Below are 22,814 nucleotides of genomic sequence, written 5' to 3' on the forward strand. Positions count from 1 at the left end.
ATGAAAAGGCAAATTATTAACTTTAGGCACCAAGTTTATTTATTCATTTATTAAATGTAGACAAGGGAATAATTTTAGGCAAATAAAGAGTAAGGAAGGAGTAAGAAGTCTAGATTCTTTCAGCAGCAATATTTCTCCCTCTGCTGCATACCTGGCTCCTGATTTTAGCCAGCACAGCCCCTAGACTTTACACCACGCCACTACTGCAGCACAGACAGGAGGAATTTAATGGCTTAAGTGGGAGACCAAAGTCCTATTTCTAAGCCAAGCACCCTGCAACTACCAAAGGTGGGCAAACCTTGGTGATACACAGGCACAAAGTTCTAACAACACCTGCAGTGTCATGGCAAGCTTATTTCATTGAAATAAGCCTTGGAGTTATCTATTGCCTCACCAGAATATACATCTTTCTATTCCAGGAAAAGAAGGGTCAATCACAAAGAGAAAAGTATTGATGATTTTCTGGTTACTTTGTGATGTGCACCTAAGTTCTCTGAGAACTGTCTACTGCTTGTTGCAGTAAAGAAAAGCTCCCTAGCCAGGTAGTGATCTGAGAATGCAACAGCTCTTTTTCTTAAATTGCACAAAGACCAGTCAATGAAAAATGCACTTTTATTGTGTTATCTCATCCTGGCCTTTCTTGCTAGTATTCATTGCCTGTCATGGTGACCTGAAATGCCTCTCTGAGTCATGATTCTTCCTTACCTTGTTCCTTGAGTATGAGGTCTCAAGTCCCTCCTTAGTTCTGACAAACCCAGTAATTCTTTCTTTTTTTTTTTTTATCCAAGAAATATATTTGATTCCTTTATTTTGATAGCATCCTCTTTTCAATCTAAAGACCCAACATTTATAGCAGTCTCCATAGAGTGGGAAATTATCTCTATTTTCTGGACATGCACACTTAACATTGACTAATTTGGAGAGGCTTAACTGAAAGAAGAGAAGTGAGAGGCAAACAAGGATTTAACTGATTAATAATGGAGAAAAAAAATGTTTAAAAGGCTGAAGACCTGGAGAAAAACTGAACAGTATAAAGTTCTCTGCTTGCACCAAGCTTCTCTGACATAAGGTACCTTAGAAGAGTTTATACATTCTATAGTCAGGTGTCTGAAGACCTGATTTTGCCATAACATTGGGTCTCATCTTAAGGAAGTCACATATGGTTACATTTATAAAAAGCTTTAAGTAGTACTTTAGTGAATATGCAGCACACAAGCCAAGCACTGCATCCTTTCTGTTGAAATAATGTTTAGCCGTGCAGGTCCCTGAAAGGAGGGTGTTAGAGTTTTTCCTGGAATTGTACAGCTATGCCTCTGCCAGCTGCAAAGGAGCTGAGTGCCTTGGCCTGGGTGACTTCATCCTAATTAGCTGGAGGCTTTTTCACTGTGTTATTTCTATCAAGCATCAGTGTAAACTGAAATGTGTTAACTCTGCTATGGAAGAAGTCCCATGCCCGCCCTCCCGGAGTTTAACCAAGAGGCTACAGAATCTTACTGTTTCCTCCATGATTTTTCCCTACAAATATAATTCTTGTTTTCTTGAATGCACACCAAGCCAATCCCACAAACAGGATGGAACTTGCTGTCCCAGTGTTTTTGCTTTCTGCAGCTCTGTGGGTAAGGAATGTACTCTTTTGGAAATGAGAGAATGAGTCTGAATTTCTGCAGGGTGAGATAAGCACTGTAATCAGGTCTCTCACTGTCTGGGCAAGTATTAAAGGAGGGCATTGGCATCTTCATGTTGTCTTGTCTGCATGGCCATCAGCCGGAGTTGTTGGGAGGACACTTAACAAGACAGACAGCCTACCTGATTAAACTCAACCTTGTGCCTGAATCATAGTACAACTTAAAGCACTAAGCACAGGGAAAAGATCCTCACAGCGAATGATCATCTCAGCAAAGATGAGCTATCAAGATCAGAGTACCAGACAACTTCAAAGTACTGGAATGGAAGATAGGCCGAATGAGGTGGGATTAACACCCTTACTAGACTACCATCCCTGAGAGTCATACAGTAATATGCTCATGTCCACAAGTTCTGAATTATGAATTCAGCTTGGACTATGTACTTTTTATGCATGTATTGTCTTAATGAGACCTCATCAAGCTCTATCACTGGCAGTCTTTCAACTCCAGGTCAAAACAGGTATCAAGAAACCTTAGTTTCTCCCACAGATGTAAAGGAATTGCATCTGTTGATGTTGAAAGATGACAATATGGTTTTTATAATTTGTACTCTTAATGTCAGTTACAAAATTCTGCATTACTCTTACAAGGTTAATTAATAATTTTTAACTTTCCAGATATCATTATTTTCTTATGTTATGATATTTTCCTTATTCTTTCTGAGAACAATGAAAGAGAAAAATAGGCAAATCTGCTTTTGTGGCAGCAAAAATCATACTGTGGAGGGTGGATATCCTGACAATATTTAAGTATTTAAAGCATGTAAGATCAAAGGGAAATTATATGCTTGGCCAAAATAATCTCTTGCAGACTCAGCCAAGGCATAAAAAAGGTGATTATATAACATCTTAGTTAGACCTTTGTTCATTTAGCTCTGTAGGGTAATCAGCAAGACATATTTGCCTTTAAAAGGTCAGTTTATCTTTATTGTGCTATGAATCACAGCTGCCTCAGAATAATATAAAGCTTTCTGAGGTGTTCTCAAGGTAAGACCTTTTTCATAAGTCTAAGTGACTCTCTAGAGGGTCTGCAACCTTTGCTAATTGAGGCACAGGTTTAAAACCCTTTGGAACCAGATAAGGTACATAAAAAATAAGAATGTTTCAACTATAGTAACCAGAGAACATTCATGTATACACTATTCTTTCAAACTTCTTTGTTAAGACCACTAGGTTAATCCACTTTGAAAATAAATAGGTAATATGGATTTGTATGAAACACAGAGTCATTTCTTCACAACAGGAAAAATTACTAATTTCTAAAAGACTAAAAAAGTTTGTTTATACACATATAACAAGCAAACATTTTTTTATAAAACAATTTTATAGATAATTATTTTTTCTGAATGCAAGCACAAGAAATCTAGGGTACCACTAAATGGTGAAACACCTGCAGCAGCAAAGGCTACCTTAGACAAAGGGGAGAGAAAATATATAATGATGTAAAGAGCCAGTTCATAATTATGACAATTCAATATCTCTGAAATTACATGGTATAAAATCCATTTCAAAGATTCAGTCAGTTAAATACCCATTTTTTGCAATTTCCACCTCTCTATAAAGAAAAGTAAAGCAGAAATGCTGATCACAACAAAGATTTATAACACACCTTCAGCCACCTATGTCCTGACTGACTTGCAAATCATTATTATATAGTACCATCCTTGTGCATTTTTAACTTGAAGATTCCAAACCTCTCCCCAGATACTGGTAAGTATGCACACAAGACAGACAGCTCACACACAGGCACGGTTCCCTGACAGGTTTTCACAGGACACAGGCCTGGAGGGCACCAGAGTGGGGTGAGACTGAAAGATCTGTATGAGAATACCAGAGGCTGGAGAAGTTACAGGGCTTTGCAGTAGGGATTCCTTATCTTTAAGTGGAGCTGGAGAGAGGGAGATGCACACAAGTGCAGCAGTACATCAATTTTTCCTTGGGCTACCTTTTCTAAGCCAAGTTGAACATCTCACGCTGGGCTAGCCATTGATGGAACTGGGTGGGGATTTTCTGCTAAAATGATTTTTCAATGAAAAACAGCAGCAACAGAAAAAAAGAAGCTTTCTGCAAAACATTTTGATCCCTTGTAAACTCTCACTGGTCATTTAGAAAATTAAAATGAAGTGTTTAATTGTAAGAAATCCCATCTGTAACTGGCATATTGTGTTTTCTGACCTGGATGTTTCATTTTTCATCACTTCCATAAAACATTCAAATGTATTTCACTGTCAGTTCACTCTGCGGCAACAATGATAAGAGCCTCTGCTCTCTGCTGTGGGCTAATCAAGCTCTGCAGCTCCTCACAGGGCTAATTTCACTATAGGTGATTACGGGAGCTGGTGGCCAGCAAGGGTACTGAGCCCGTAACAAATACTTGGGGGAAGAAAACCACAACCTGCACACCTACAGGGTAAGGCAGCAGAGACAAACATCTTCTAATCATATGGGTTAGATCTGCATTGAGTTAGATCATATAACCCAAATGATGCATATTGATTTCTGGAGTATTTAATGTTTTCAAATTCCCATCTGTATTGGAAAGAACATTTCAGAACTTCCAGCAATACGAGTGTTTGAAATTTCACTCAGCACACTAACTGTGAACTATTTATGGACTCACAGAAACTGAGTCATTGGTCAAAAATGACGATACTTCTCTGCCCCAGGAAGGGGCTCATTGCTCATTGACTGATAACAGCCAAAGAACTTTAACTGCTTTCCAGGTGAGAGTGTGAAATGAAATGGATTTAATTTTCAGAGTTGACCTTCCACCCACATATTTTCTTCCCAGATTAGCTGCAAAACTGAATAAATCCTGTTTTCTGAGTAAGCTTTTCATGCAACAGAGATCTTTGACCTTAGTTACTGTATATCCAAACCACAAACTTTGACTGAATTTTCTAGGGTATACGTGCGTAACTGTCATCGCCTATATAAAAATTTGTATTAAGATTGTATTCTACTATATAATTATTAAAATTATAGCTACTTTTTAATTAATAAAAGGAGAAAGCTAGTACTGTAATTTACAGCTTATCATATATGACCGCTTCATCAAAATTTAGAACACATAGCCAGAAAGAAAAAAAAACCAACCACTAACGCCTTGAAGTTTATAGAATCTTTGTAACATACATAAATACTGGTTTCTTTAATTAAAGCTCGAGTACATACTTGGAATTTCACAGAACTAATTATATTTCATACATTTTTCTAACATAACTAGAAAAAGAGTTAATTAAGGCCATATTTCGGAGTACACATTATATCAATACCTGCCATGACAGTTAATTGAATTTTAATTGTGGCAGTTTGTCCTTTAAAATGCAGAGTTTCCAAGTCAGCTCACTGTTTACTTTTCCTTGATACCTCAGAAGAGTTTTTACAATCTAAAAACCAACAGGTTTTTAGAAACCTGTCTAGAAACATGTGTTCAGTGACATCTAAGATATGAATTTCTATGCAGCTCTGTGTGTTTTGGGATAGTTTCCAGTAACTATGATTTTTTTTTTTTCTTCAGACTTTGTTTTCTCACTGTCTTTAATAAAATGCATACAATTGTTTTTTCTGTGTCTCATACAGGTTGTATGCCTGCTAAATCTTCTTTATATTTTTCACTCAATGGTATATTTCTGCTTTTGTTGTTAAAACCAACAATCTTTACCTCTGTGTTCTGTTCTTTGATATTTTGTCTTCTGTTTTTATTATTGTATTACAAGCAAAGACATGTCATAGAATCATAGAATGGTTAGGGTTGGAAAGGACCTTAAGATCATCTACTTCCAAGCCCCCTGCCATGGGCAGGGACACCTTACGCTAAATCATCTCACCCAAGGCCTCGTCCAACCTGGCCTTGAACACTGCCAGGGATGGAGCATTCACAACCTCCCTGGGCAACCTATTCCAGTGCCTCACCACCCTAACAGGAAAGAATTTCCTCCTTATATCCAATCTAAACTTCCCCTGTTTAACGTGTTACCCCTTGTCCTGTCACTACAGTCTCTAATGAAGAGTCCCTCTCCAGCATCCATTTGCCAAATCATTAATAGAGATTATTTCTTAACGTTCCCATTTTCTGTGCTTTCAAATTCCCTTAGAAATGGAGTCGTATCCAGTTCAAACTCCATCATGGATCATGATCCCAGCATCAGAAGCAGCCTGCAACCTATGGCAAGCTTGCCCCCACCACCATCAGCATGGCATAGAATCCCCTTCACAAACGGTCATTAGAAGCAGATACTAGAAGCGCTGTATTTAGTCTGTTGTGTTTCCTTTGGTTGCTCTCCTAAGATGTGTGCTCACATATTAACCTGAAAATGCAGAAGGCTAAGATAAAGAGATCTTGGAGTTGTTAGCTAGGGCCAGAATTCCTATTATATTTGATATTGGTTTATGCATTTAAAATGTCTGCCTGAAATACATTAAGCAGAAGACTAGATGCAATCTGCATAGAAAACCATGGATAAGACTGAATTCAAGTTTTATATTACATGGAGATTTCTAAGAATAAAACCAAAACATTTTAAACTACTTTTTGGTTCTTGAGACTGGTTTAAGCTTTCCCAGCAAAGACAAGCTGCATAAATAAGAATGCAGAAAACAACAGAAGTGGCTCTAAGTAGGTTCCAAAGAACCAGGACACTTCTGGGCACAGTGTTCACTGGAAAGCACATTTGATTTCTAATGAAAGTGCCTGCGGGCATCTGATCCTATCATGTTCAAGAAAACAACTCTGTGTGAAAACAATTCTTTGTAAAAACAATTTATTGATTTCTAAATGAAGTACACCAAAGATACCAGGGTCCTACCATCAACAGCTTCTCCTAGTGGAAATAAGACAGCAATGCCCTTAAAATTGCCTAACTACCCAGGCCAAACAGAGTGAGGAAGTGGTATTCAATTCCTTCTTTTCCTTTGGAAAAGCTCTCTCTGGAGAAGTGCATAAGAGAGGTCTTTCCAGGCAGTACCAAACTTAAGACATCTTCCTGTTAAGTGAATGCTGTGGTGTCTCCTGTTGAGCCTAAGCTACCGTCTTTCTTCTGTTGAAGAAAGCAATCAATTACCAGGTTATGATCCTTCTAAAGTTCTTTAGGAGAAATGTCTTCCTTTAAAGATCAGCTGAGCAAGATCTCTAAAGGCATTTTCTGCAGGCATTATCAAACCAAGCCCAAAGTGATAGAAATGTCATTTAAGTACAATATGATTTAAATAGTTCACTGAGCCCAAGCAATGCCGTTAAAGGACATAAAAAGGAGCCACAACAATATTAAGAATTAGTACTTTCCCAACGAGGAGGTCCAATTTGTAGCACAGCACTAATGAAATGGCTTGTTTGCCTCTGATTTCTTTTTCTACACTAAAGCAATTGCTCAGGATCACAGACAGTAGAAGGCTGATCAACCACAATACACCTACACAAGTATAGCATTTAAATATCACCATTCAAAAGAGAGACAGAAACTCTATTCTAGAAATAAAAGCAGCTGGGATGATGTCGGGGAGAAAAGTACTTTTCCATGGCAACCTTGAAAGGCTGCCGTGTTCACAGAATGTCAATCCCCACTATGCTACTATTAATCAAACACAAACTCCAATGAGTAGAAGATTGGATGGTGAAGTAAACACAACTGATTTCATCTAAAAAATAAGAAAGATTCTTTTTAAGTATTCTGCTTACCTATACGCCTGCAGACCTGCAAGTGATTATGGAAGGCTGACACAACATTTAGTGATCTCAAGAAAAATCCATTCAGGTCCAGGAAAAAAATGTAATAAATAAATTTGCTTGAGTTCAAATTTGGGCATTAAAGAAAACTTTTTCTGTGCAAGCTTAGACCTTTCCTCCTATAAATAATGTCTGATCAGATACAGAAATGGCAATTTAAAAAAAAAAATCTTGTACTTCTTGCAAAAATCCAGTTCCTGCCAATCCATTTTTAAGGCTGTACTGCTAAAGAATTAGCTGACAGAGAGATTTTCACAGGGGTGTACATGAATCATGTTCTCAGTCTTTGCAGACAGAAAGAAGAGGCAGTTTGAAAGTCAGTAAGGACTAGGAGGCAGTCCCCAGCTGAAGGAGCTACACCTGCTCATCCTCTGGCTCTCCCTTGGGCAGGTCATTCCTTTCTCCTTCAAAATGACAGCTGGTTTCCCAAAATCTAATGCTGTCTGCCTTGACAGGTATTTAATTCAGTCATGCCCCATATGAATCATAGAATCACCAAACAGCCCAGGTTGGAAGAGTTCAACCTTTTTTGGGGAAAGGGAGCCTAGGTGAGATTACCTAGCACCCTGTCCAAACACATCTTGAAAACCTCCAGTGGTGGGGACTTCACCACATCCCTGGGGAGGTTGTTCCAGTGACTGTTCTCACTGTAAATAAATTCTTCATACAACATGAGGAAACCTCTCCCAGTACAAGATGTACCCATTGTCCTTTGTCTTCTCCACGTGCCTTCCTGTGAAGAGGAAGCCTCCATCCTCTTTGTAGCCATCCTTTAAGTACAGGAATACTGTAATGAGGTTCCCCCCTTAGCCTTCTCTTCTCCAGGAAGAAAAGACATAACTCCTTCAGTCTTTCCTCATAGGGCAGATTCTACAGCCCTTTGATCACCTTTGCAGCTCTCCTTTGGATGGTCTCCAATCTGTACACTCCGGTTTTTAATTGCTGGGACCAGAACTGGATACAACATTCCTGATGCAGAGTTGTCCTCTTCCACCCTACAGAGCCCTCTGTTAAAAACTGAAGGGATTCCCAGCAGAAGCACTCTTTGGAATTAACCACAGTTCTGAGTGTTACCACAAGCTCTCCATCCCTGCAACAGTTGTACTCATGTCCACCTTACTGAGCTGTTTTATTCCAAACAAAAGGAAAATAATAGTTTTTAGAATAAAAAGTTCAATTCCCATAATTATTCAAGACCAAGGAATGTAACTAAAAATAGCAGCACCTGATGCCTGGGGGCAGACTAGGGAAGGAGAGGACAAGGGACATAAGGCAAATGAAAACAGAATCAGTTCAGTTGAATTGGCAAAATTCTTATTTCAGAAGCAGCCTGTGCATGGAAGAAAGGAGCCTTCCCTGTTCTCCAAGCAGAAGGATAGACACAATAGCTTTGTTCATGCTTCCTCCTCCCATCAAAGTTAAAACCACATTGTGAAATTATTTCAGCCACAGCTTATGGATTCCATCACTCTGAACAGTTATAACTACAAGAGCTGCCAGGTATATCTTTCAGCTTCATCTGTGTAATTTTATCAGCTATGACGGTTCAGGCATTCGGCGGAGCTTCAAACAAGAACAACCTGGACCTTAGTGTCCTTTTGATACACCATTTCAGATAGAGAAAGCTGTTATTTTTTCACACACCGAACGAGCAAATGAAATTATTCTGGTTTTAGGAGCTCACCATATCTAACATCTCTAATATAAGACACAGGTAATCATTATGGGTTTTTTTTCCATATCCCATTTCTAAGGGAAGACTTGTTCAGTGAAAGTGCAGGTAAAAGATAGCAATGCCCTTCACCAGCACATTGTATCCATTCTCAATGGTATATTTAAAACATATTTTAAATGATTGTTAGGAATTTATGTCAGTGGGTTTTGCCCTCTAGTGGAAGATGAAGCAAAATACAACATATACTTCGAAATGCAACATATATATAATACATATGGATTGACCATGTAGACACTTAGCAAGTGTTTACTAGATGCTAGAGAGGCAACAAGTGAGTCACAGTGCATACTATCCCTTATCCCAGGGAAGGAGAACTGAAGAGGGGGAACACCAGGAATTTACAGAGGTGACAGTCCAGGTTTAGTGGAGAATGGAAAGAAATTACCATAATATCTGGATATTGTTTAAGGAACAGGTCTAACAGTTTGAAATTTCAACACCTGATACTGTGTCTACTGCATTGTGTTTTCTGCTACTTCAATTATATATGAAAATAAATAATTTATTTTTAAATTAAATTTAAAAAACATTAATTTTTAAAAACATGAATACCTCAGACTATAGTTGGGTGGTGCACAAGGTGCACGAGGGCTATTGCCAGAAATAAGAGGCAAATATTGTCAGGGGTTTTATCAACATATACTGATTCAAATGTTAAATATTGATCATGTGAATAAGGTCTAAATTAATCATCCTTTGGTTACCAAAGAATGTTAATACTATAAACCAAAACAGATTAAAAATATATTCTAAGTGGTTAATATTTACTTCTTGTGTAAATAAACCTCTGTTTGTATTAAATTAGCCCAGTATTGATATCTGGTTATTCTGTTTCCCAAGGTATTGGGCCAAACCTACCTCCATTGTCAAAAAGAGAAAAAAGGAAGACTCAAGGAGTTACAGGCCAGTCAGTCTCACCTCAGTGTCTGGCAGGATCATGGAACAGATCCTTCTAGAAACTATAGTAAGGAATATGGACAATAAGGCGGATGATTGGTGACAGACAGAATGGCTTCACAGGGGGCAAATTGTGTCTGACAAATTTGGTGGCCTTCTATGATGGGGTTATGGCACTGATATATAAGGGAAGAGTGATTGACATCCTCTAACTGGACTTGTGCAAGGCATTTGACACTGTCCCACATAACACTGGAGAGGCATAGATTTGACAGATGGACCACTTGGTGGAGAAGGAATTTTAATATCTCTCTGACACATTAAAAAGTATAAAATAGAAAAGTAAAATAAAAAACCTTTACAGATGTATGAAGCTTACAGGAAAGCCACATGAAATACCTTTGCTAACAGTGGACAGTAACAAATGACCCAAGAGAGAAAACTTGTGTTGTACAGAGAAATGGAAGCAACCAAAGAGAAAATATAGCTCTTATACTAACATTATGCAGGAAGAACCTGTTAACATCAGAGAGGTATAGCTGCATTTATCAGTTTGCAAAGCTCACAAAGGTTGCCTGAAATGACAAAAGTTCCTTAAGATCAAAAACTGTGGATGAAGAGGCCTCGTAATCATTACCATATGGTTGGAATGCAAATACACAGGTTGGGCTGTCCTATGACCTTTGTATTCAAGAGAAGAGTTTTGGATACACAGTGCTATGGAAAATCAGAGCAGCTTCAAAATTCCTTATTTGAGCAATTATTCAGCAAGGGTATTCCTGTTTGAGAAAACAGCTAACATGATACACCAAAAAATTACACTATCTTACTATCTTAAGAGAACTTATTCATCTTCCCATACAGATTTCTGAGTTTCTAGCAGTTTTCATTAGCAACAGCTAATACCTCTTTTCATTATAAAAGCTGGCTTCAATGGTCATATGAACTGTTTATTCACATGAATGCCCTGTAATGAACCAGGAAACTTGTTGAAACCCTTGCTGTCTAAAATAAATATGTCAGTCTGTTTTAGTAAAAGTTGAAACCCAGTCTAGCAGATGTGAAAAGGTTCTTTTTTGTTCAGGATGACTCAAAGACAGGACAGAAGGTTGAATTTAGTCTTAGTTTTAGTCCATCCTAATAAGTGGGTAGAATTCTAAATTTTATACATTTCACAGGACAGAGGGGACAGCTTCGGACACTATTGACTTTGCCTATTAACCTATATTATGTTTCTAGTCAGTGGGCATAGAAAGGCTTTTCAAGGCATTTCTTCAAAGTCCAGTGGCTGACCAACATACATTCTCTGCAGAGGTGATAGCTTCTCTCTTAAGCAGTTTCAGCTCCCAATCTGCCTAAAACTAGTAAGTCATATTTCACCCTGTGCTTCTCCTGAAGAGGAAACCATCACACAGCCTAAAGATACAGCACCTAATGCTTGTGTTTTAACCTCTTGCATCCTAAATAAAGCACACTGTACATCTTAGAGTGAGGTTATTTCTCCAGGAATCAAGGTTTGAGCATTTCCAGCCAGGTCCTGTCACAAAAAGAGGACATGGGAAGGATGCATCTGCTGGGTCCAAACAGCATCTTCTATGGACTTCCACAACCAGTGCTTTTCTAACACCAGACAAGAGCTCACTTGACATATTGTAAACACCCTGTGCCAACTGCTCTTTGAAAAGACTTCAGTTAAGCAGCAGGGCCTAGTTTTCACCTTACAAAGCTCATTAGCCAGCCTTGTCACCCACACTTTGGACTACTGAGATTTTGTCTAACTTCATGCTGTTTCAAAGAAGACACCAACGTCAGCAAAGCTGTGGTTCCCTATGTATGGGCAAGAGACAACTGCTTGTCAAGAAGACAGATAAAGCCACTGGAAAAGCCTGTATTTCTCTCAGGTTAGCCTCCCTTCCCTCAGACCCCAAGAAAAAGGAAATAGCCCATTACTTTAGTATGGGTAAATGTCAAAAGTAATCAGAGCATGAGGGATGAAACAGATTATTCCTCCTTTCGAGGACAAATAACTTGAATAAGGAGTAGCCCTGTCCTGGCATGCCTGGAGTAAACAAGCCCTGACACAAGCTGTGCCAAGGAAAGGAAAAGCAGCAATATCTCCAGGGATGCTGAAGACACAGGCTTGTCTGAGATGCATCTCCCAGACCACCTGCCAGGACTGATCCTAAATTTTGCCTGGAATTGAAAGGATAAAAGCCTGACAAAGCTCTTGAATCACGCCACACTTGCCGCTCACCTTATTGTACAAAGAGCTTTGATTGTAAGGGCTATAAGGATTCTCTTGAACATCACACATGATGAAAAGACAAGTGACAGAAAGGTCCAGTGTTTAGACAGTCAGCAAGGGAGACAGATAGAAGACACATAGGGTACTTAGTTGGAGGGATCAGTTTAGTTGAATACAGAGGGTGTAGGAGAGCAGTCTCCTATGAAAAAAAGAAAAGTAAACAAAAGATTAATGGATGAAAGAAAAAAGCTCTGGACAGAAAGCAAAGTGCTTGCCTTGCACCCTTTTTACATTTCACAGGGCTTGATGATTAACTAGGAAAGACACTCTACCTTCATGCCAATACAACTGTTCTACACTAAACACTTTCATTGGCATGAAAGTACACATGAAAAAAACCCTGCTGTAGATGACCCATTAAACCAGCCACACTTTGGCTGATGACCAGTGCATCTCCTTGCATAACCATGTTTTGGGACATTTTCTGGGAGGGTAGGTTGAAGACAAAATCAATCTGAAAACTTGAAAAATTGAAAACAAAATCAAAGTGTTTGAGAGTACAAAAGAAAATCTGCCTTATCTATGTACTAGCAGGATCACTTCAGGCTTTTTAACAAGACTTTTCATCCATGTAAGAGTTAAACCAGTGAAGGTACATACAGAGTCTATTTCACTACTGCAAGCTCTCAGCAATTATCAGTGTTTCTGGTTATAAAAAACCCCAAACATTACATATATGGGGTGCGAAACCTAAAGAATAAAATCCTTTAAAAATAAAAAAAGTTCTTTTAAAAATTTGGGATAGAGTGAAGGATGCATACACAGGTTTTGGCACAAATCTCATGCTCATGTTTTGTCTAGGTCACTGACACAATACACCCACTTGGTGGGCTGAGTCTAGACTGGGAACTCCTTTGCACGCTGTGCCTTTGAGCTCAGTACCCAGAAAATTTGTGACAAGAGCTGTGATGAGTTCCATCAAAACCTAACGTACTAGCTGCCGAAAGAGTCAGAGCGAGCAAACTAGTGAATCAGAGACCAGCAGCAGCAAGAAGCTGGAAGGGGACCAGGCGGCAGTCACTTCACACAGACCTTGCCTCCTGCCTCTTGCACTCCTCCTCAGTGGCACCAGCCCTACTGATTTATTAATGATGAACCTTGGCAAACGGGCTTCATAGCTTCATGCCACTTGTAACTAGTATCTCCTTAGTTCATTTTTCTCTCATTCTTCCCCTGGCCAAAGTGGCTTACTTTTTTAATGACAAAGGAGCCTATGTACATTCTTGTCAATGAATGCTTGCAAGCACATGAATTCTCTAACATTCATTGAGTTGTCTTCATATTAATGTGTAATAAAAAACCCTATTATTTCCCCCAAAAGATTCTATTTCCCTAGTTTCCAATTAAAATCTTCATGAAACCACCAGTCACATCAGCACTGGACATGAGTTACATATACTTCCAATATACTTTATGGTTGTTTTTTGAACAAATTGGAGCATATTTGCAAATTTTCTGAAACATTAATGAAATGTACTAAGCAAGAGAAAAAAAAATCTTTCTCAGAATGGGGAAATTACCATCTCCAGTAATGGTATCTAAAAACGTGGGAAGCTTAATACTGTCATACTGGTACCTCAGTCTGTACCACTGTCTGCAGAAAGTGCTTAGTGGGGGGATATCCACTGAACAGCCAGTGTTACAAATTGTATATGTCCTCAGGAAAAAGCTAATATGAGAAAAAGCCAAAATAAAATGGGCTTTTTCCCTTGTTTATAAATTTTATTGGCACACGAGTGTCAGTCTACTCCCAGAACCCAAACAAAAAGGCGCTTTCTGTGAGCTGAGCAACATCTATCTTTATTAATTCAGAAATCTCTTTTTGTCACTATCCACTACTTTGGATTATCTGCACGAGAACAACTGCCTGTTAAAGCAAAAATTACTGTTTTTTTTACCAGGGAAACGGCCTTTTCCACACAGGGACATTTCTTAATGAAATGAAAAGCAAACAAGCTACTCTCTGCTGTGCAAAAAAAAAAATGTATGTTCGACACAGGGACATGAAGCTGAAGGTCAGCAGTTACAGCTGGCTGCATCGATATGTCTCAAGCTGAATGTCACCCACATAGTCACCAGTGCTTAGTGTCACATTGGGAAGATTGGCACGGAGAGGAAATACTGAAGAGGGCTAAGAAAAATCAAAAGAGAGAATAAAGCTGATACCATCTGGAGTTTCATCTAGTCTGTACCATCCTTGACAATGCAGCCTGAATGTGTCTGTCCTTTCAAGAAGGGCTGGATGAAAAAGGGGTGGCAACATCACATAGTGAGATTTTTATTAGCAATGCTATTAGTGAGAAAGGAAAACAGAGAGATAGGGAGAGAACAGAAATGTTTTTTCCCTCCAGGAGTGGAAAGATCTCCAAAGAAAACCAGGGAAAATCAGTAACAGTATGAGCAGTTTTGTCCTCAGCCAAAGTAGGTACTCTTATTTGAGGACAAGTGCACTAGTACCATCTCTTCTGCAGAAAGCAGGAAGCCTAACTGCTAGCTTCCTGGTTTTAATCCACAGCCCTCACATCCCATGAATGCAGTCAATTTACCTGACTTTGGGGTAATATTAGTGAGAACACCTCCCACTCTTTGGAAGCCAGCCACTGTGCAGCCAAAAATTGTAACTACTGAAATCAGGTGAAGGGGGAAAATGAGTGTCCTTACAGGCTAACAACCCTATGGTTAGAGATGAACACTGCAATTTTCAAGCTGTTGTCTGGGCACTGAGCCCAGTTCTGCAGGCACTGCTATTGCTCTCCTACAGGCACTAAAACCCCTGAGGAGAGTTTCACAGATGCTGTAAGATTATGAACATCCTCATGTGGGCACCCAAGTCTTCTCCACTCACAAGAGACTTGCGTCAGCAAGTGCTGACTATGTCAGCACCATAAACCTACTCTGAGAGGCAAAAGCTAAAATCATAAACATGCTGTCATGATCAGCACTTCAGCATTTTCCCCAGATCTGGCTATTATCATAGTACTGATTGTTCTATTAGACAAACAAAAATGGTTTCTGTTAAGCCAGTGAATCCATCTGTATACAGGTCCAAGTGCTTCCTTTTTCAGAACAAAGTCTTTATAGATATCTCCCAAAGTAACAATCATTTTACAGCAACCTGCAGTATTTCTTATCACAAGCTTAACGTATTCATTGTCAAATTAACTTTTCCATCTATCGAAGTCAGCGCACAATATGTTTAGCTCATTTTAATATATAACATTTATGTAAAATAATTTTGGCTTTCGTTAAAACTACCACATTTATTCCTGGACTTACTGCATCCTCAGTACGTCATTAATATGTACCATAAGTAATTTATGTTTGATTTTTATAATTAGTTTCACAGGTCAGAAAGCTTCAGACTATGGCAACAACCCCAGGTTTGTATTTGCCTAAAAATACAAGTTTGGCAGAATCAGTGCCCAGCCCTGATAAAAGGAAGGTATGAGCTGCCCCTGTCTTTGCAGAGGCCCCACTGAGGTGGTCTAGCAGCAGCTCCAGGGCAGCTCTCTTTCTCTTTCATCCCAGGTGAATGGCAGGACAGCGTCTTGGCATGAGAAGGTTTTCAGTAAGTCAAAGCATGAAAAACTCACTATGAACTCATGTGGAGTCTTGGAACTCAAATATTCACTCTCAGCCTCAGAAGTTCAGAGACAAACTGTAAATCATCATTTTTATTATTATTCTCTCATATTTTATGGAAACTCTATATTCTATAAAAATCTGTAGAATGAGAAACCTTCTGATGCCACCCATATGTGTTGCTGGAACCCACTAACACTACAAATAAATCTTCCTCTCTTTGTAATGCTGCGGTACTCTTGAGAAATGCTAGGATTGTTCTACAGCAAGTCAGAACTATGGTGAGAAATGGGAAGAACTAAAAGGAAAATCATAAAAAAAACCAAATATATCAGTTTTAAAATGGAGAAGAGAAGGCTGCCATTGTTAAAGCCTCTCTCTAATGTGAGAGGCATAGAAGAGAAATTTGAGTGGTAAGGTACTTTATTCACTTCGTGTCTGACAAGAGGACTATTGGCTTCATTTCACTACCCTGGAAATGGAAAATTCCAAACCTGCTGGTTAAGTTAATAATAAACTCTTGCAGGGACATTCAGATTATGTATAGCAGTTAAGGTTTAATTCACATAAATGTACAAATACAAATGAACAAGAAAAGGCTGACAGAACCATTTGTCTAGGGTTTCTCTAAGGCAAGGTCAGCAAACTTCAAGATGTGTTTTTGCAAAGTGACCCTGTGGCTTTATGCAGAGGTCTGCGGGAGAAGACAGCACTTTTGCTGGCCCATGGGCTACATTTTAGTGCCTATCACATGTGATAGAAGAGCTATCCTCTCAAGCTGTGAAAGGACAGCTTGGACCTGGGGTAGCTAGACAGGGGTGTGACACAGAAACTCACTGAGACTCCTCTCCAATCTCCTTTGGAGAAGGAAGAATGAACCTAGCCCAATCCTTGCTGTCCTCATTTCTCTTTAGAGAGGATTCAGATCTGGACCCCAAATGGATGAAAGGCTTTCTAATAGATCTGATCCAGACACCTGCTTGACAAGGGAGCACAGGATTTCTCCTTTCTTTTGTACAGTGTTTCCTACAGACATCATAAAAAAGTCCTCTCCTCAACATATAGGCTTTCAGAACACACCAAAAAAAAATGACGCTTTAGAAAGCCCAGCTGCCCATATCCAGCCTGGAGACTCTCCTCCAGGAGTCAGTGACCATTAGGGAATCATCTAACTTCACAATAAAAGAGACCAGGACAAAAGAAGGGTTTAAGATTATTCCATCATCTTTAAGAAAACTAAATGAGGCTATAGAATCCTTCAGAGTGAGAGTTACTCACCTGCTCAGTATTTTGATCACTGATTTCTTCAAGGTACTTTTTAAAAGGATTGGGTTGATAGGGCTCCTCCTTTTGCTGTGCACTCTTTCCTTTCACCAGCACCGGACGAATGACACCAGGTTTTGTCTTGACCCATAACACAGCCGTGGGAAAAGTGATGGAAGAAAATAAAATAAAATACTTTACAGTTCACAGAGTATTTGTTGGGTCAGTTCCAGAGCAGCTGTACTGACTAGGGTATTTTTAATTTTACCAGTAATTTATTTCACCACTAAAATTATGCAGGTGTCATGCTGCCTGGCCTACTTTTACTACAGATTCTGGACTAAAACAGCAAGAGCTGTTTTTATGCCCAGAACCTCACCACTGACATCTGTTTACTGTCAACACAAAAATAGATGCTGGGCTGTCAGGCTTGTGGGGTTTGCTGGCTGTTTGTGCTAGCTGTTCAGCTGCATCTTGATAAGTTCATCAAGTCACACTTATGCACAACCACACATCTGCTTTCATGCTGCACATTCCTTTCTGGCTTCCTCAAAACAGTAACTTTGAAGCAAGGAAGGGCAACATGTGATGCTGTTAACTTACACCCAGGCAGCAATAGATCAGGGCAAAGTCTTTCTGGGGAACAGTATCAGTGACTGCATGCTGAACTTCATAGAATCGTAGCAGTTTTTATGCTGCACAATGGCTTCCAGCTCCTCCTGTTTGCTACCCATGCTGCTTGCACTTCAGTTGGGCTATTGATTCTACCACCTTTTAAGGAGAAGAAGCCCTGATTCCCACATGACCATTCCCAGGTGCTTCTGTGGTTTCTAACATGTCAATAACCCCTTGTCTTTGCTGCCACATGGATCTTCATCAGCTACCTGATACAGCAGACCAAAGGATCTCACTTGCATGCCATCTCTCAGACATTGGCTTGCCACCCTCAGGATTATCTCTAGCAAGCCCCCTTCAAATCTAATTAAAATATCCTTCGGTGAGCCCTGCAAACTCCTGCGCAAAGATCTTTTCCCCTTTGAGAGAGGTGAACCCCATCTGTTGCCAGCAGACCTGGAGTTATACAGACCAACCCACGACCAAAGAACCCCAGATTCTGCTGGTGACACCAGGCTAGGAGCCAGGTGTTGATCTGCGGCTCTGCCTGTTTCTTCCCTCCTCATTCCCTGCAACTGGTTGGATAGAGGAGAACACTTCTTGTGCTCGTGATCCCTTGCCAGTCATCCCAAGGCCCTGAAGTCTCTCTTGGTTGCCCTTGGACTTTTTATTGTAACTTTGTCACTGCCTACCTGAAAAATTGGGAGCGGATAGTAATCTGAGTGCTGTACTATATTGATAATGGATAGTAATCTGAGTGCTGTACTATATTGATAATGGATAGTAATCTGAGTGCTGTACTATATTGATAATGGATAGTAATCTGAGTGCTGTACTGTATTGATAATGGATAGTAATCTGAGTGCTGTACTGTATTGATAATGGATAGTAATCTGAGTGCTGTACTGTATTGATAATGGATAGTAATCTGAGTGCTGTACTGTATTGATAATGGATAGTAATCTGAGTGCTGTACTGTATTGATAATGGATAGTAATCTGAGTGCTGTACTGTATTGATAATGGATAGTAATCTGAGGGCTGTACTGTATTGATAATGGATAGTAATCTGAGTGCTGTACTGTATTGATAATGGATAGTAATCTGAGGGCTGTACTGTATTGATAATGGATAGTAATCTGAGGGCTGTACTATATTGACAATGGATAGTAATCTGAGGGCTGCTATAGGAAGTTTTCTCTTTGCATCTTTAACACAGGCCCCAGGGAGGCAGCAGATGTCCATAAGAAGTGGGTCCAGTCTGTGTATTGACTGGAGTCTCCTATGACAATGACCTGTCTTTTTTAACTTTATGGAAGCAATTTTGACACAGGACATAGGACAACTCAACCTTGACAATGTCTCCATGCTAGATGAACCATTATCCTTGTCATTGTTCCACTTGCAGAGCCTCACACCCCTCATGCAGGAGCACCTAGGCAGGTGCGGCATCCAGAGGATGGATGCATCCAGGCACTGAGCAGTAATTTGTCACCATTGCCCAAATCCCTTAAGTCGCTGTGTTCAGCCAGGCAGAGAGGGAACAGGGAATCCTCCATATCATACATCCTGTCTGCCTGCTGGGTATGTCTCAGGGAAGGCAGCCTGTGTCTCTTTCACTCTCCCTGATAGACCTCAGTCTACTAACGTTCTCCCTGAGCTCTGTCACTAAGGAGACAGTTCCTTTACCTGGGCACACCTCCCACAGGTCTGGTCATTGCTGCTGTGCAACACCAGTGTAAGAGAAAGGCACAGGCTGCAGCTGGCACCAGGGTGGCAAAGTGCTCCCACCGGAGCTCTGCCTGGGCAGCTGTGACCATTGTGGTGGATGCAAGCTTAGAGAGGCCATAGCTTTCTGCAGGGTAGATACCACTGCTCCCTAGTCAAGCTGGCAGAGAGATTCAGCACCTTCCTGCACACCCTTCTGTGTGAACTGCCACACTCCATGCCCTGTTTGCCCACACTGTTGGCAGCATTTCTGGTCACTGGTGATCCCTAAGGGCTTCTTTTATACACGGGGGGGCTTGGCAGCCATAGCTCCCAGCTCCCCTCCCCAGGTCCTGTCAGCAACTGTCACACGAGCCGCAGGCTCCTGGCAGCTCCCCCAGATCCCCTGAGGTTCCTCGTGTTTGGGAACCCTCCTGTGCTCCATGCTAGAGCACTCTGCTGTGGATAGCACTGGCACCAGTGCCACTCACCTCAGTGACTGAGTGACAGTACCTTTAAGAGTTCACTTAGAAAAGTGCAGTTTTAGAGACTTTAATTAGCATGGATGTGTGATACCCCTCATTTCAGAGAGACTGGATTATTTAGTCAAGAAAAGATCTTAGATAGCTACCAGCCAACCAGAAAAACTGGCTATTGACTTGTCAATTTAGTACATCTGTGATTTTCAGAATCCTTACAGTAAAGTCTGACATGATGGATTGTGACATAAACTCTAAATGGGGGCTAGGGGATAATTTTAAAATACACAACCTGTTCTGTAAACAAAGAAAAGGAAGAAAATACTTCGCATTCTCACTGGAATTTGGGAAGTACTGAAGTCCTGGAGAAATTTGTGATTGAATTTGAACTTTTAAATAAGTCAATTCTTCTCTGTTACAGCTATCCCTGAGAAAATGGGCAGGTTTTGTCACAACTGATACAGATAACAACAGCACTGATGCTAAGCTCCTTCTGTGGTTGCAGCCCAGAGGGACAGCTTGCCCAGCTGAGACTGAGGAAGAGGTGCTGTCATAGCTCTGCATCCTCAGTACCCAGCAGGGTATAAAAATGCAGAGAAGAAACCTTTTTCACTACTAGATTTATTTATGAAATTTAGACTATGTACATTTAATGACACCATACTGCCTATTTACAAGAACAATACACTTAAGCAGTGTATCTGGAATAAAAGAGAAGCTTACTATGATGGCATCTGATATTGCCAGATGTATCATGTAAACTGAATTGTTGATCACTTTCAAATAAGACCTGCAGGCATCCAGCAAGGACAGGGTAGGAGGGGTGCCTATCAGAGGGGAGGGTGCAGGATGCAAGAGAAGTCTCCACACCTTGTGCATCTGCCTCTGCCTTGGGAAAGGACAGAGCAGTGCTCAGGTGCTGAGGTGAAGTTGGCAGAGGAGCAGAAAAGCACAACGTGCTTGGGAAGAGCAAGGGCCAGGCAGCAAAATATTTTCCCTTATCTTTGTAGTTTATCCCCTCCCTCCTTTCCATGGGTTGGGGCCTTTTCTTCTACCTCATCAAATAAGAAGTATATTCAACTGAAAGCAAAACATCAGTCATGAGGTGATATTCATTCTTTAAAAAGGATAATAACTGCTGAGTTGCATTAAAAACTCTTTCATTGCAAAGGTTAACTTAGTGAAAAATATGGTGTTCACTTAATAAATTTATAGTCCATAGTTCACGATTATTTCTTTGTAGAATTCACTATAAAATATTTGTTTTCTTCTCCAAAGTTTCTGAGCAGAGTTTGCAAAAGGGAAAGACTTCTGGCTTTCTACAGAAAAGTAAGTATAAAAATAAAAAGAAAGCTACAGTTGTTATCAAGTCATCATCACACAGACAAAGGACCTGTGGCCTTCTAGCACTCCTTCACACCATGCAATTAAAAGCCCATTGAGGCACCTGAAATCACCAAGGACAAGCTACTCTCCTTATGTAAGAAACCTCTTCCAAAAGCACTTTGTGGAAATACTTTTAAGGGAGCATTTTCTAAACAACATCACACACTCAAGTGTTGACTGAGTCATATGTTTGTGTCTGACTCTGCTAACAAAGTGACAGATATCAGCCAGCAACCAGAAATTGAAATACTTCATTAGCACCCTGACAAAATATATCAAATCTCTGATCCAAACCTAAAAAACTTGAACCCCTCATTTAATAGCAGGTAGCACAACTGACACTCCTGAGAAACAAACTGAAACTTAGTTTTGACAAGGAAGCATTGATCTTCCTAAAACAGCACTGAAAAATGATAAAGGCTGTTACCATAGCAATGGACTGCCATCATAGGGCTACTCCCCTAAGAGCAAATTACACAGAGCCAAGACGCAAGCTCCAGAGCTGACCCATAATCAGCTGTACTGATTTGGTGTCAGGGTACTTCCTGGCATGGTTTTGGCTCAGGTTGGCAAACACACAGTCAGAAATAGCAGGACAGGCTGGGCGAGGGCACCTCTTGATAGGCAGTATGGACATGGCTACCCTTCCTCAGGGACAAAAGGAATTTTGGTGTATGAAAAAGAGCCCTGTGTGATATTTCCCTCAAAAGTCAGAAGACTGAATTACTCGTCTGCAGGTGTATGGCTATGTTCAACTCTATTTTTTCCCTTTGTTATCATGACATTGGTTGTCCCTGAAATCTTGCTGAAACTGGTGGATAAGGTCCCACCTGCAATCCTGTTCCTCTCAGAAGAGGCCCAAATTTCTCTTCATCCCACATTTTCCTGTCTGAATCACTGTCACTTCCCCTTATCCAGAGTATTAAGAGATTACCAGTGTAGGATCAGACCCTCCTCCTCTGTTAGCTAGCAATGACTGCAGCCACTCTTTGAGGTGCTCTAGGTAACTACATAGACATTAAGGCGTTCTGGATACCTGAACAGCTTTTCTATAAACAAGGAAGTTACGTCTTAATGTTTAACAAGGAATTGGCTCTTTCATGTATTTTCAATGCAGTGCTGTTTTGAAGCAGCCTGTCTCTGAGACAACCAGACAAATAATTAACATAGATAAGACATGATTAGATAAAAATACATAACAAAACAGGAGAGCTAGCCTTGTGATAAAAGTTAGCGGCCATCTTTCGTTTCTTTCCGCTCTAAGTCCATCAGAGCCCTCTTGACAAACAGTAAGCACTGACTCTATCTGTTTGGCTGCACGGTCTTTACTTTTTGTACAAACTGTAGTCTTTGAAGCCTTCTGCTTCAACTGGGATAACCAGAGGAACCATTTCCAGTTCTTTCCAACAAAATCTTTAGTTTTGGGGAAAGGGACCC

At 40.2% G+C, this 22,814-nt stretch overlaps 1 protein-coding gene across 8 annotated transcripts in view; it reads right to left on the reverse strand.

Annotated features, from left to right (window-relative positions):
• Positions 1–22,814, reverse strand: part of MLIP (muscular LMNA interacting protein) — a 111,490-nt gene that overhangs the window by 10,717 nt on the left and 77,959 nt on the right. For 2 of the 8 annotated variants that reach the window (XM_061460606.1, XM_061460603.1), the window contains 2 exons: positions 17,207–17,332; positions 12,325–12,485 (listed from right to left, as the gene is read on the reverse strand). The exons of 2 other annotated variants lie outside the window; for them this stretch is intronic. In XM_061460606.1, coding sequence (XP_061316590.1) covers positions 12,348–12,485; positions 17,207–17,332 — 264 coding nt within the window. In that variant the 3' untranslated portion in view covers positions 12,325–12,347. Of the gene's footprint in view, positions 1–12,322; positions 12,486–16,690; positions 16,905–17,206; positions 17,333–22,814 lie in introns of those variants that run through there. 4 more of the 8 variants (XM_061460604.1, XM_061460610.1, XM_061460605.1 and 1 more) reach the window with 4 other exon arrangements.

The sequence above is a fragment of the Pezoporus flaviventris genome, unplaced genomic scaffold, assembly GCF_033815535.1.
Source record: "Pezoporus flaviventris isolate CSIRO_AGI_PZ_B2104156 unplaced genomic scaffold, CSIRO_AGI_Pfla_v1 ptg000031l, whole genome shotgun sequence".
Taxonomy (NCBI): Eukaryota; Metazoa; Chordata; class Aves; order Psittaciformes; family Psittacidae; genus Pezoporus; species Pezoporus flaviventris.